The 13670-nt window shown below is 45.8% G+C and overlaps 1 protein-coding gene across 7 annotated transcripts in view; it reads right to left on the bottom strand.

Annotated features, from left to right (window-relative positions):
* Nucleotides 1-418: 418 nt before the first annotated feature.
* Nucleotides 419-13670, bottom strand: part of EFCAB6 (EF-hand calcium binding domain 6) — a 138257-nt gene continuing 125005 nt past the window's right edge. For 6 of the 7 annotated variants that reach the window (XM_039341347.1, XM_039341351.1, XM_039341346.1 and 3 more), the window contains 5 exons: nucleotides 12641-12847; nucleotides 11427-11604; nucleotides 9624-9808; nucleotides 8911-9060; nucleotides 419-635 (listed from right to left, as the gene is read on the bottom strand). In XM_039341347.1, coding sequence (XP_039197281.1) covers nucleotides 513-635; nucleotides 8911-9060; nucleotides 9624-9808; nucleotides 11427-11604; nucleotides 12641-12847 — 843 coding nt within the window. In that variant the 3' untranslated portion in view covers nucleotides 419-512. The remainder of the gene's footprint in view (nucleotides 636-8910; nucleotides 9061-9623; nucleotides 9809-11426; nucleotides 11605-12640; nucleotides 12848-13670) is intronic. The other variant, XM_039341350.1, reaches the window with a different exon arrangement.

The following is a 13670-nucleotide window of genomic DNA, read 5'->3' on the forward strand; positions in this document are numbered from 1 at the left end:
TTTAATCATACCAGGCCCATTTTTAACAAACTTGACACATCAAAACTGGGACCAAAATTTATGCATAGACAATTTCCACAGGCTTATGCATAGCTACCACTTCTGCTGCATTCTGCGGTATCCAATTTCTGTATAATGGAGGATAATGTATTAAATATAATCCATTTAGAAAACTGAAGCAAAGAAAATGGAGTCGGGTGGCTTTTAAAGTCTAAATTGGGAGTTCCTGTTCTTAATAATCCTTTAATTGTGTGTATGGGTCTTGGAACTGTCACTGTAATTGTTTTCTGTTTTCACAGCTAAGTGGATTTTGAGAAAATTAATAGCCCCAACCTACAGAAGACTGACTTCACCAGACATTACTAGTTTCTATATTATCAGCTTTAGAAGATTGCTGATGAAGTGTTTACTAAGAGGCTGAATTTATATGGTTTTATTAACTTCAAAATTAATAAATCTTGCTAATGATTCTTCAAGCTGAAGGGTGATTTCCCTTTTACCCCTTTTTTTTCTTATTGCAGGAATGCTCTGAGGAATTCATTGTAGGAGATTTTGGAAGTTAGGTTTTTGTCATAATATTCCAAGATGTGAAAAAATTCCTCTTCAGAGAGATTGATTCCATATTTTCGTAGCACCTGCAGAAGGGACAGAAATAGGACATAGATCTAATATTTAATTATTTACCATCCAGAAAATTTTGTAGCAGAGAACCAAAGTGGAACACTATTTGTTTAAGCACAACCACCTCATTCAATTCAAACCCCAGAATATTTGACATTATCTCCTCCCAGGGGACAACTTGGCTGTATTGGTTGCCGTTCTGATCTGAGATCATCAAGAATACCAGTTAATTTGGGAATTAGGCCAACACAGGGTATCACAATTTGATCAGCACTGACAACCCACATCTCAATGATAGATTAAAATGGACTTTCCTTGCAAATGATAGATTTTTTAAACAAAAACACGGCTAAGACAGCAAAGGCCAGAATTTGTCAGCCATACACATCCCAGGCAGGTATCCCAAGCACTGCAAGCCATAATTTCCATTTTTGAATCCCAAATCCACCTCCATTTTCCCCAGGAGGAATCTATACTGCTACATTAAGATAGGCACATTTTTTTTTGTTTAAAATAAACTCAGTCCTTGACATACGACTGTCATTGAGCCTGCTGTTACTGTCATAAGTTGTGAAGGTTGTTAAGCAGGTCATCATGTGACCGTGCCTGATTTTATGATTATTATTTTTTTGCAGCCAGTTGTTAAGAAAATGCAGGGCCCTAAAGCAAATGCCGTGGCTGTTTAGCAAGCCCATTGTTCATTATGGGGCTTCTCTTTTTTTGCTGGAAGTAAATGCTGGTTTATGGCAAAAATGTTGTAAACCACAGTCACATACTGTGCGACACCACTAACAGCAGCTGGTTGCTGAACACCTAAAATGCTGTCATGGGACTATGGGGCGAGGGAGGCATCAAAACTTTAAATGCAAGTGGTAAGTAGCTTTTTCAGGGTTCATCATAACTTTAAATAGTCGCTAAGTGAACAGTCACAAATTGAGGACTACCTGTAGTATTTCAATAATATGGTCCAGTTTAATCCTGAACTATTTTTAAAAAATATTGGGCTGGGGAATGTCTATTAAGATGACTGAAACTGCTAATGAATCAGGGAGAAACTGAGAAGACTTCTAGGAAGGTCCCCCCCCTCCACTTTTCAACTGCTTTGGGAGACCAACTTTCACAATGATTAAAGATACAAACATGGGGTAGAGGAATTAAGCAGTAGCTTCTCTCTATTTTCCTTAAATCCCACAAATGTAAAACTGAAATAATTATTTAGTAACAAATAGAGTGTAAGGACCCACCTCAATTTAAATCTTAAGAAGACAGAACTCTTGGAATGTCTCTTCCAACAGGAACCTTTATTAAGAGAAGCTGATTGCAGGCATGCTAGACAGGATCTGGGGAATCTTCTCCCACCATTCAACGTTTTAAAGTGTTCCCAAGCAGCTCCCACCCCACAGTTCTTCCGGGCGATTCAATCCATCAGTCTGCTCCGTCGGCACGATCACTCATCCTCTCTTTTCTCAGATCCCAGGCATTGGATTTCCCACCCCCTGATCACTCATCCTCTCTTTTCCCAGATCCCAGGCATTGCATTTCCCACCGCCTTTTCAGAGAGCGTGAGATGAAAGGCGATGGCCACATTGTTATGGGTAGTTCTCTCGAAGAGAATCCACAAATGGTCACTTTGTAGTTAAGGAAGGGAGAGTCATAAAACCCCCATGCTTACCCTCCTCCTCTTTCATAGTATGACAGAATCCAGAATAGAGTAAGAATTGTTTTTTTTTCCAGAGTAGATAGATAGAAATGAAATATAATTGGATTCTGACATAGAGATGTTTGTGTTATTAACACACCCCTCTACTCTTAGCAGAAGATACAAACTGTTATGTCCCGAGCCTTGCAAACGGCTCGGGCGTTTGCAGGCAGTCCCGGGCAGGTGCAAAGCTGCCCGGGACCAGACAGGCTGTCGCCAGCGCTGTGCGCATGCGCGGGTGCTGGCGCGGGAAAAGTAACCCATTTACCCGGGAGTTGCCTATATAAGAGGCTGCGAGGCGTTTGGGCGAGGCTGAAGCCATCTTCCTGTAAGCTGAACGCTGAATAAAAGAAACTGAGAACTCCAGCTGCTTCTCGTGTCTGTTTCCCGCCACGGACTCAACACTGGCGACGAGGATGGGATGCCTTGCACTACCTGGAAAGGAAGAAGTGTAAGCTTACCCAAGGAGTCCTGAGCGGCGGAAGAGGAACGGCGTCGACTCGGCAGCTGCCCGCCAATCCGGTGCGCATTCGGGGGTAGGCTGGCTGATAGACCCGTCTCCTGAAGATCCGAAGATGGCGAAAATCGGAAGGCTTTCGGAATTCGACGTCTCACATCCAGAGCGGTGGGAGTCCTACGTATCCAGAATGGAGAACTACTTCAAGGCAAACCAAGTGAGGGAAGATAGCTTGAAGGCTGCCACCCTGCTTTGCGTTTGCGGCCAAGACGCCTTCGAAATCGCAGAAAATCTTGCAGCACCTGTTCCAGTAGAGTCTGTAAGCTACGCAGACCTGAAGAAGCTGCTGAAAGAGCACTTCCACCCCAAGGTGTCCGTTATCTCATGGCGCCACACCTTCGAGCAGAGGGATCAACGGTCCGGTGAGTCAGCCAAGGAATACATCGCCGCGTTACGGAAGGCCGCCAAGCCCTGCGAGTTCAAGGACCTCGAGGAACGACTGAGGGACCGATTCGTGTGCGGGTTAAGGCATCGAGAGCTACAACAGAGACTTTTCGCTAAGGAAGAATTATCCTTCCAAGACGCCTTAAGGGAAGTCACCGCAGAAGAAGCAGCAGGCGGCGCCGTCAAGAACATGCGGCCGATCAGAAGCAGTGCAGAGGGTGCGTCCGTGCACCAGGAAGACGTCCGACGAAACTCCGAGGAGGATCCGGACGAGGAAGTCGACCGTCTACACCCCGCGAAGGAAGAAAACCAGAAGGGAAGCTCTTCGGCTCCGCTCAAGTGCATCGGCTGTGGAGGTCGCCACAGGAGAACCGACTGCAAGTTCCGCTCCGCTACCTGCCGGGCATGCGGCAAACAAGGGCACATTGCAGCTGTGTGTCTGGGCCGACGAAAGGCACAACCCCAAGAAGAACGCCTGAAGGGTACCAGATTCCCCAGCCAGAATAGGGTAGGTTTTTGCGCTTTGCGAAGAAGCATCTGTAGGACAGGCACACACAAGCCCATGAAGAAAAAGCTGTCACTCAACGTGAAGCTACAAGGGGTTCCATTATCTATGGAACTAGACACAGGGTCTGCCCTTTCCATCATTTCATTGCATACATTTAGGAAGATTTGTTCCAGTAGTGGGACTAAGGCCAAGTTAAGGCCTTCTGATATTGTATTAACAGATTTTCAGAACTCAAGAGTGTGTGTTAAGGGGGAGGCCACCCTTAACGTGCAATACAAGAGTTTTGAAGGTCCACTAGACTTATTAGTAGTAGGGGGTGAACGAACGAGTCTCATAGGACTCGATTGGTTTGAGGCCCTGGGGATACACGTCACAGGACTCAACAGCTTACAAACACTCGACCTACAGGAAGTCTGCAAGAATTTGCAGATGTTTTCAGCCCCCAGCTGGGCACATTCAAAGGACCACCTGTGTCCTTAAAGCTAGACCCCACTGTCACTCCCATTAGGATTAAAGCAAGAAGGGTCCCTTTTGCTTTAAAAAGTAAGATTGACACTGAATTAGACAAACTAATCCAACAAGGAATCCTAGAACCTGTTGATTCCAGCCCGTGGGAGACCCCCATTGTCACGCCTCTAAAGGCAAATGGGGACATTCGCATTTGTGCTGATTACAAATGCACACTCAATAAGGCATTGCAGCAACATGCCTATCCTGTTCCTGTGGTCAGTCACATCCTGGCCTCTCTCAAGGGGGGGCGTGTTTTTGCAAAGCTTGACCTAGCTCAAGCATATCAACAGCTGCCTGTTGATGATGATGCTGCTATAGCTCAGACCATTGTGACCCACAGGGGAGCCTTTAAGGTAAAAAGGCTACAGTTTGGAGTGAATGTCGCTCCTGGGATTTTCCAAAGCGTAATGGAAAACACACTACGAGGTATACCAGGGGTCTGCCCCTACTTTGACGATGTCTTGATTGCAGGAGACTCCACACACATTCTAGCTGAAAGGCTTAGGGCTGTCCTGTTAAGATTCAGGAAATCAGGCCTCAAGCTCAGAAAAGACAAATGCAAGATTGGGGTGCCTTCTACTGAATTTCTGGGATTCAAAATTGATGCTGCTGGGATTCATCCTGCTGAATCCAAACTAACTGCTATTTTAGAAGCACCCAGGCCAAAGTCTAAGGCCGAACTTCAGGCCTTCTTAGGCCTCCTGAATTTCTACAATTCTTTTCTTCCACATAAAGCTAGTGTAGCTGAGCCTCTTCACAGGCTACTAGACAAACAAGCTGTGTGGCTGTGGTCACAAGCACATGAGGCTTGCTTTAAAGAAGTCAAGGCCTTGCTCACTTCTAACAGTGTTCTTGCACATTTCAACGAGTCTCTTCCTGTGTGCATCGCTTGTGATGCGTCCCCCTACGGGGTTGGAGCTGTCCTGAGTCACCTCAGGTCTGATGGAACTCAGGTTCCTATTGCATACTACTCCAGAACACTGTCTTCTGCCGAGCGCAACTACGCTCAGATAGACAGGGAGGCTCTGGCTGTTGTTGCTGGAATTAAAAAATTCCACGATTTTCTATATGGCAGGCATTTCACGGTCTTCACTGACCATAAGCCTCTGCTGGGACTGTTTACCACACGTAAGCAGACTCCCCACATCATTTCCCCTAGAATGCTTAGGTGGTCTATTTTTTTGTCTGCATATGATTTTTCATTAATTCTCCACAAGCCTGGGAAAGAAATGGGCCATGCTGATGGCCTCAGTAGGTTGCCTCTGCCAGTAGTAGAAGCTGACCCCGCACCAGCTGTCAACATTCTATCAATCCAAGCCTTGCCCAAGCTCCCTCTTAGTGCCAGGGATGTTACCGCTGAAACAGGTACAGATCACACACTTTCACGTGTCCGCTCCTGGGTCCTGTCCGGGTGGCCTGAGCACTGCCCTAGTCCTGAGTTTCAGAGTTTCTGGTCCAAAAGGAACGAACTGTCCCTTTCTCAGGGTTGTCTGCTTTGGGGAAACAGAGTTGTCATTCCCACCTCAATGAGGACTAGGGTCTTAGAATCCCTCCACGAGGGTCATCCTGGCATTGTTCGTATGAAGGCTCTTGCACGAAGCCACTTGTGGTGGCCTGGTTTAGATAAAGATATTGAGGCTAAGGTACACGCATGCCACCTGTGCCAACGATCTCGCCCAGAGATGCCCCAAGCTCCTGTGCATAGATGGGAGGAAACACAGTCCCCATGGTCTAGGGTGCACATTGACTACGCTGGGCCCTTTCAGGGCCAGTTCTTCTTGGTCCTTGTTGACAGCCATTCAAAATGGCTTGAGGTTGTGCCTGTCTCATCCACCACCACTGCAAAGACTATTCAGGTACTGAGGGGGATTTTTGCTGCACACGGGCTGCCAGATGTCATTGTGTCCGACAACGGCCCTCAATTCACCTCCTCCGAATTCCAAGCTTTCTTACAGGCAAACCTGATTCGTCATGCCACGTCTGCGCCTTTTCACCCGTCCACCAACGGTATGGCTGAACGCATGGTGCGCATCGCAAAGGACGCCTTGAAGAGACTCACCTACGGGGACTGGCATCACAGGTTGGCTGACTTTCTCCTTTCTTATCGCACCACACTGTCCACTTCTACAGGGAGAAGTCCAGCTGAACTTCGTTGGGGGCGCCAACTTACTACTAGACTTGACCGGTTGCATCCGGACAGACTGCCTTCATCTACCTCACATCCTAGGGCACCTAGACAACTACTTGTGGGTGCCCCGGTTTGGGCTCGCAATTACGGGCCTGGTCATACACGGGTCCCCGCTTCTGTTTCCAGGGTCACAGGTCCTCTCTCCTACGAGGTAGCCCTGGACAACGGTCGTGTCCTGCGTCGGCACATCGACCAACTCCGCTCTAGGCGGGACTTTTCTGATGAGACTCCTGGGTCTTTTCCAGGGGGGGAGGGGGACCCTTTGGAGCAAAGGGAAGGGCAAGAGCTACTGCCCATCTCCACTGAGGGAGCCACAAACGGCCCATCCCCAGATTCCGCAATTGCTCCGAAAAGGAAGTCATGGAGCTTACCCACACAACAGGCACTCACGCCTACTCCAGCCAGGGAGTCACCCCGGGGGCATACCCACTTTCCACACACATCACACAGCACTCCAGTAACGGAGGATACCCGGGGGCATCCCAACAAATCATTACCCGCAAGAGAGCTGGCACAAAATTCCCAAGGTTGGCCTGACCTTACCCCAAATCCTACAGGGGGTCAAACATACACAGAGCTAGTCGAGGAGCCAAGTCCCGACTACAACACCCCTAGCACAAATCAGGGAACACCTGAGTTTGGGGAAAGTACAGAAACCCACACGAGCCCGAGCACAGAATGGGGTTCAGGGAATGGACAGCCTCCTGACAGGTCTTGGACTGACCTAGGAGGTTCTACAGAGACGCCCAGCAGTGGCTATCACTTCAAGGGGCCTGAGGGTCTACAGCTAGGTAGGACAACCAGGTCACAAAGCAACAGAAGTCCTGGCCTGACGAGCCCGGTGGGCAAGCAAGCAGGCCAGGCATCGGGGCACAGTCCTTGGAAGACACCAGGGCACAGTAGAGAGAACAGGCTCATGCCTCCCTCCAGTCAGGGGACTTATGCCAGTAACCCAGAGCTAAGAAGGTCACAGAGAGCAAAGAAATCTCCTAAGTACCTAGAAGATTACATAACATTGCTGGCAAGGCAAAAGCCAGTAAACAGTGGGAGCACTGGGGAGCAAATTGTCGTATAAAATAAATGTTGTATGTTGGTAGTAGTTTTAGCCCGGGGGAAAGGGGTGTTATGTCCCGAGCCTTGCAAACGGCTCGGGCGTTTGCAGGCAGTCCCGGGCAGGTGCAAAGCTGCCCGGGACCAGACAGGCTGTCGCCAGCGCCGTGCGCTTGCGCGGGTGCTGGCGCGGGAAAAGTAACCCATTTACCCGGGAGTTGCCTATATAAGAGGCTGCGAGGCGTTTGGGCGAGGCTGAAGCCATCTTCCTGTAAGCTGAACGCTGAATAAAAGGAACTGAGAACTCCAGCTGCTTCTCGTGTCTGTTTCCCGCCACGGACTCAACACAAACCAAGTCAAAAACAAAGAAAATAAGAGTTGTATAGGACAGGGGTAGGCAACTTTGGCTCTTTTATGACTCGTGGACTTCAACTCCCAGAATTCCTGAGCCAGCATGGCTCAGCTTGGAAAGTTCTCCCTTTCCCCTCAGCATGGCTGGCTCAAGAATTCTGGGAGTTGAAGTCCACGAGTCATAAAAGAGCCAAGGTTGCCTACCCCTGGTATAGGATGACCAACAGTTATTGAATGAAGGCAGTTTTTTTAAAAAAATGGGATTTGGATGAGTTACTTCTGGCAGTGAAAGTTACAGGAGCTGGTTCTTATACTTTTATTTTGTTTATCTCAACCTTTTCATATCAGAAAAGACAACGGAAAACTATTTTCACATTCTTGTCAAGAAAATGTACGAGGACATGACTTGGGAGCGGAACTTGACTTGAGGGAGCCTTTGTCTTTGTATATTTACGCCATAAATTGGCCCCGATATCCCTCATGTGGTTGGTGTAACAAAGCTATAACAAAGTAAATAGTAGTTTTAAAACATCTAATTAAACCCACCAATTAAACCAAGAAACCAATCAGAGTGAGCACTTAAATATCAAGACAATTGTGAGATATTAGTGCCTCCATACAAGTTTACATAAAATATAACTTCAAATGCCACCAAAAAAAACCAACAACCCCTCTCCTTGGGAGGAAAAGCTTTCATTGGAAAGGTGCTTTTACAACCCACTGCTCAAATTTTGCAACTAATGTGTACAGGGAGTTTCGTATTGTAAGGGCAATTTCCTTCAAGGCCTGGTTCACTTGGTGGCTAAAACATAAACACAAGTGAAAGTGTTAAAATTGGCATTTAGTTTCAGCAGGTGATACCACCTGGCTCTCTTTATGTATGCTTCGAAGCGAAGCAGGTCTGGGCCTGAATAGTACCTGCATGGAAGACAGCAGTGAATGCCAAGGCTGTAGGCTAGTCTGGGCAAAACAGCCGCCGAAAAAGATGAGCACCATTCCATATGATTCCCATGGTAACTACATGGACGTGCTAGGAAGCCATCAACTCTGCTCAACGGAAATTTTAGCAATAAACAAACTACCTGTCGGAAATCTTGGATGCTGAGAAGGCCAGTCCCATTTTCATCATGGAACTTAAATGTCCGCCTCATTGGCCGCCAGCAGTGCAGGATCTGGGGTTGTATCCTCATCATTGCATTGAGAAAGGTGGGGGACTGTGGTCCAGGGATGTTCTAGCAGAGAGGTGGAAAAGTCAGTGACTGATCCCCTTTCACTGGATAGATCAGTGTTCTTCAAACATAGCAGTTTGAAAATGGGTGGGCTTCAACTTCCAAAATTCCCCAGCCAGCATGCCCAATCCCCGTCCACCCACTTTCAAGTTGCTAAGATTGGGGAAACAGTGGGATAGATAAAGATGTACTTCGGATATATTAAAACAAGGTCCTTGTAGGAGGAGAGCTGGATTAGTGAACGCTGACAAAAGGTCAGAAGGTGTCCGGTCACATCTTTTCCAACTAACACATTTTATTCAAAGGCAGGTGTTTTTCTAAACCACAAGTAATTGCATGTTCACACACATGACATTTGTGTGGATACATGGGTTATGTGCCCACGTGGGTCCATTTCGGTTCTTCAGTTATAATTCTTGTTCTGTAGATATATTTACTACATTGCAATCAGGACTGGGTCTGGCTTACGTGAGTATTGGAACAGCTGTACTACTTGGGGAGATGAAAGATGTGTAACTAGGGAAGACAACCATCCCACACACACCCTTTCACCAAGGAGTGCTTACCTGCACCCGTGAGTTTTGGATCAGAAGTCTCTGCAGAGGAGATACTTCTTGTTGTTTAAACAGCAGCACACAGCTTTGAAGGAAGTCACAGTATGCAAACTTGCCTACACTCTTAAAATCATATTTTGTTATGAGCTGCTGAATTTCTTCTTTGGTTAAATTCAAATGAAATTTCTCTATTATACCTGTAGGAACCAAGGTTGCAAGATGAAACCAACTGATCTGATTCAAACCTGCATCTAGAAGTGACAGTTTGAAATAATAGGAATCATACTGTATACTCACTCAGCTGCATCGGACAATCCTCTTGAGCAGTGTTTGTCTACTTTAGCAGCTTTAAGGTGTGTGGAGTTCAACTCCCAGGATTCCTGTGAGTTGAGATCCATACATCTTAACGTTGCCAAGATTGAGAAACACTGGTCTTGAGGATTAGAATATTAATCAACCATAACACCCAAATGCATCCTTAATTTGGACTATCTACATTAGATAATTGGCAGGTGACTTCCTGAACTGGGTATGTCTGTAGGGTGTGACAAAAAAAGCCAAGGTGCAGTCAAGTTTTGCAGTCAAAGTTCTCTCTCTCTCTCTCTCTCTCTCTCTCTCTCTCTCTCTCTCTCTCTCTCCCTCCCTCCCTCCCTCCCTCCCTCCCTCCCTCCCTCCCTCTTTGTGTAATGCACATAAAAAGTGGAGCTTTGATCTCAATATCACAGTTGCCATTCTGACTTTTTTGACCACATCTTGCAGACACTCATGGAAATATTTTAGGAATTATGAAGGGATACCTAAGTATAGATCGGTGCACTACAGCTTATTTGTATGTGTGAATTGTGTTATTTGCAGTTGTGTGGATGAAAAAGAACATGGAAGCCACTTTGGGGGGAAAAAATCCAATCATTTTTGTTTGATATGGTCAAGAGGAACTGGTCTGGTGTTCACAGACTGTATTGATCATACTTTCCAGAGACGGACAGATAGAGGTCAACTGGATCTGATGCTGGTAACCATGCATCTTTTTTATCCCTGGAGATGATATTGGTCTAATTTCACAAGAAAAGACAACCACATGGAGAAGAGCTGGACTAGGCTCAAAAGAATCAGGATTATCAGCCACAGGGAAATTGAGGATAGGTTTAAAAATTAGGCTACACCTGATGCACTCAAAATGATAGCAATTTTTAAAAACCCTTTTTCCTTTGCTTCTGTGAGTAGGATTCAGCGAGCAGCATGATAGGAAGATTGACAGTAGCAAAAAGAGTGATATATATCTCTATTAAAATTCCAAGCCTGCTCTTAAGTGGAATAATTGCTCAATCAAGGAACTCAGGAGGCTGCAGCATTATGAGGAGTAGAACCAACACACCACTCCTTTGATGCCCATTAATCTCCATGCCATATCTAAATTTAATTAAAACACTTTTAATTAAAAGAGAATTAAAGAACTTTGCTTCTTTCCAAGATTGCATATGGTCCCAGACGGATGCATACATTTTTGGAAACTAACAGTGGGTGTGGCTGGTGCCCAGCTGCCTAGGTAAAGGGAAATAGACCGGGGTAAACTTCACTGGGGTGAAGGTGGGAGCAGCCTAATACATATAGCAACTTGGGGTGGTCAAAAAAGTCAAGATGCAGCCAGGGCAGTGGGACTGAAGCTTTACCTGGGTTTTTTTTTTTTAAATGTGCAAGGCACCTTCTTGACTTTTTGGTCCACAATCTGTGGATGCCCTGGATAGCAGCGTTTTGGTGAGAATGTCTGACACCACTTTCAAATTCTAAATAAGATTTTTAAAAAAGACAACCAACCTAAAATATCTTCTACGGAGATTTCTCCTGAGCGCTCCACATCCTTCTCTCTACATTCTTTCAGGATTTCTTTCCAACAGTGCTGAACATTTGTCCGAATTTTACTTTCAATTGGCTGGCAATTCAGAATAGGTGGAGTGGGAACACCTGCTGTGTAAGGCCTGCCGGCAGCTGGGACCTAAAGAGAAGACAACCGTCTCAGCTTGCCATTCAGGGCTCAAGGGAAATGAAATGTAATTGCTTTCTAAATCTGGGGCAGAATAAAATTAAGGATAGTGATTAGAAATTTTCTTTTTATTTGGAAATCACAATGATTACAGATAGGCCTAACTTAGCCGCCATAACTGGGATCAGCACTCCCACACTAAGCAACACGGCTGTTACGTGAAACTTCACATGACTGCAACAATGTTAGAACGCTTCCATTGTTAAGTGAATGGCTGCAGTCGTTAAGTGAGACATCACGTGACCATGACTTGCAATTTTACTGCCAGCTTCCCCAGAGGTGGTTGTAAAGCATGCAAATGGCAATCATGTGACTGTGGGCACACTACAACAGTCATAAATGTGAGGACCAGGTGTGAAGTTATTTTTTTTTCAGTGCTAAGCAAGGCTGGAGTTAGCAAACATTTGGATGGGAGACCACCCGAGAGGAACCTGGATTGCTGTGTAAACCGGATAGTAAAAAAGCTAAACAAAACAGGAAACATAAGAAGCTATCTGGAGTCAATGTGGTTACCAAGAAAATTGCATGGCTGTGTCCAAGAAATCACTAGGAATTGAAACCTATTCAAAGGAGATGTGACTTCACTATTTCTGAAGTCCTGACATAAACTCTCTCAAGTCTTTGCTGGCTGCTTTCTCAGTTGTGAATCCCACCTTAAAACCTCAAGAAAGGAAGACAGCAGTAACAATAGCAGTTAGACGTATATACTGCTTCACAGGGCTTTACATCCCTCTCTAAGCGGTTTACAGAGTCAGCATTTTGCCCCCAACAATCTGGGTCCTCATTTTACCGACCTCGGAAGGATGGAAGGCTGAGTCAACCCTGAGCCAGTCAGGATTGAACTGCTGACAGTTGGCAATATTAGACTGCAATACTGCATTCTAACCGCTGTGCCATCATGGCTCTTTGATAGCATCCAAACTGCCAAAGAAGAAAGCAAATGCTTTAGTCTCATTTCCAGATCAGAAGAAGGACATGATATACTCACTCTCTTTGGGGATGTAGGATGAGTTGCGGTTTTGGGTCGTAAAGGAACCCGCGATTCAGGTTCAGCAGCCAAGGCTGGTTTGCTGGGATTCTCCACATTGGTCGTGTCAGACATTCCTCCTCCTTCAGAGCTGAAATTCCTCAAAAATCCAGGATATTTCAATTTCCCACTCAGGTCAAGGGGTACTGTGTTCCAGAGATTTTCGAACTAAGCACATAGAAACAGATCTGTTAGCATAGATGAGGTCAGGCATTTGGCATATGATAGATGAGTCAAGCAAAGATTAATTTCCCAACCAGATAACACAGGACAAGAAAACAAGGTTCCCCCCCCCAAAAAAAATCTGTGATGAAGGAAATTCATCTTCAGTTGAAGGGTGTCCATAGAATATGGTTAAAGATGACAAGATGACAGCTGCAAATGTGTGACTGAAGCACTTCTCTTGCTAGTATATGTGAATCCTACCCCCTTTCTACTTGCATTAGTTATGTATTAGTTGCAGCGGCCATCTTGATGTTTGGAGAGGATGCTCCTATAGGACGCACAGTCGAAAAATGGGATGGAGTAAAAAGAAGAGCCTTGTGGTCAGATGGACAGGGAGTGGTCCTACAGTGAGCCAATGGGAGCTCTACCAGCTGCTGACCTCCTTAAGGGTTCACCTTCAGGTAAATCAAAATTTTCACTCGGGAGGTTGCATTATGTTTTCCAATACAAAGCCCTATTTTTCCACTTGGATGCAGCTTTAACCTGTCTCAGCAGCAGGAGGGCAACAAGATGGAGGTTCTCTTACAAGGATATGTCCTTTACAAAGAAATAGCAAGGTGGTCTGAGGCCTAAAACTCTGAGGCAATATGAATATCTAATGAAAATATGACAGCTAGGGCAAAAAAGCACATAATATCTTTATTGTTCCTTGAGGGATTTTTTTAACCCACGAACAAGGAAGTCCCTCCAAAAATCTATAAAGGGCCTACAAGAGAAGCTCTGCTGGGAAGTTGCCTGAGGACTCAGTGAATTGGGTTAGTGGTTG

This window comes from Crotalus tigris, unplaced genomic scaffold (genome assembly GCF_016545835.1).
Source record: "Crotalus tigris isolate CLP2741 ecotype Arizona unplaced genomic scaffold, ASM1654583v1 scf7180000017764.6130737, whole genome shotgun sequence".
Classification (NCBI taxonomy): domain Eukaryota; kingdom Metazoa; phylum Chordata; class Lepidosauria; order Squamata; family Viperidae; genus Crotalus; species Crotalus tigris.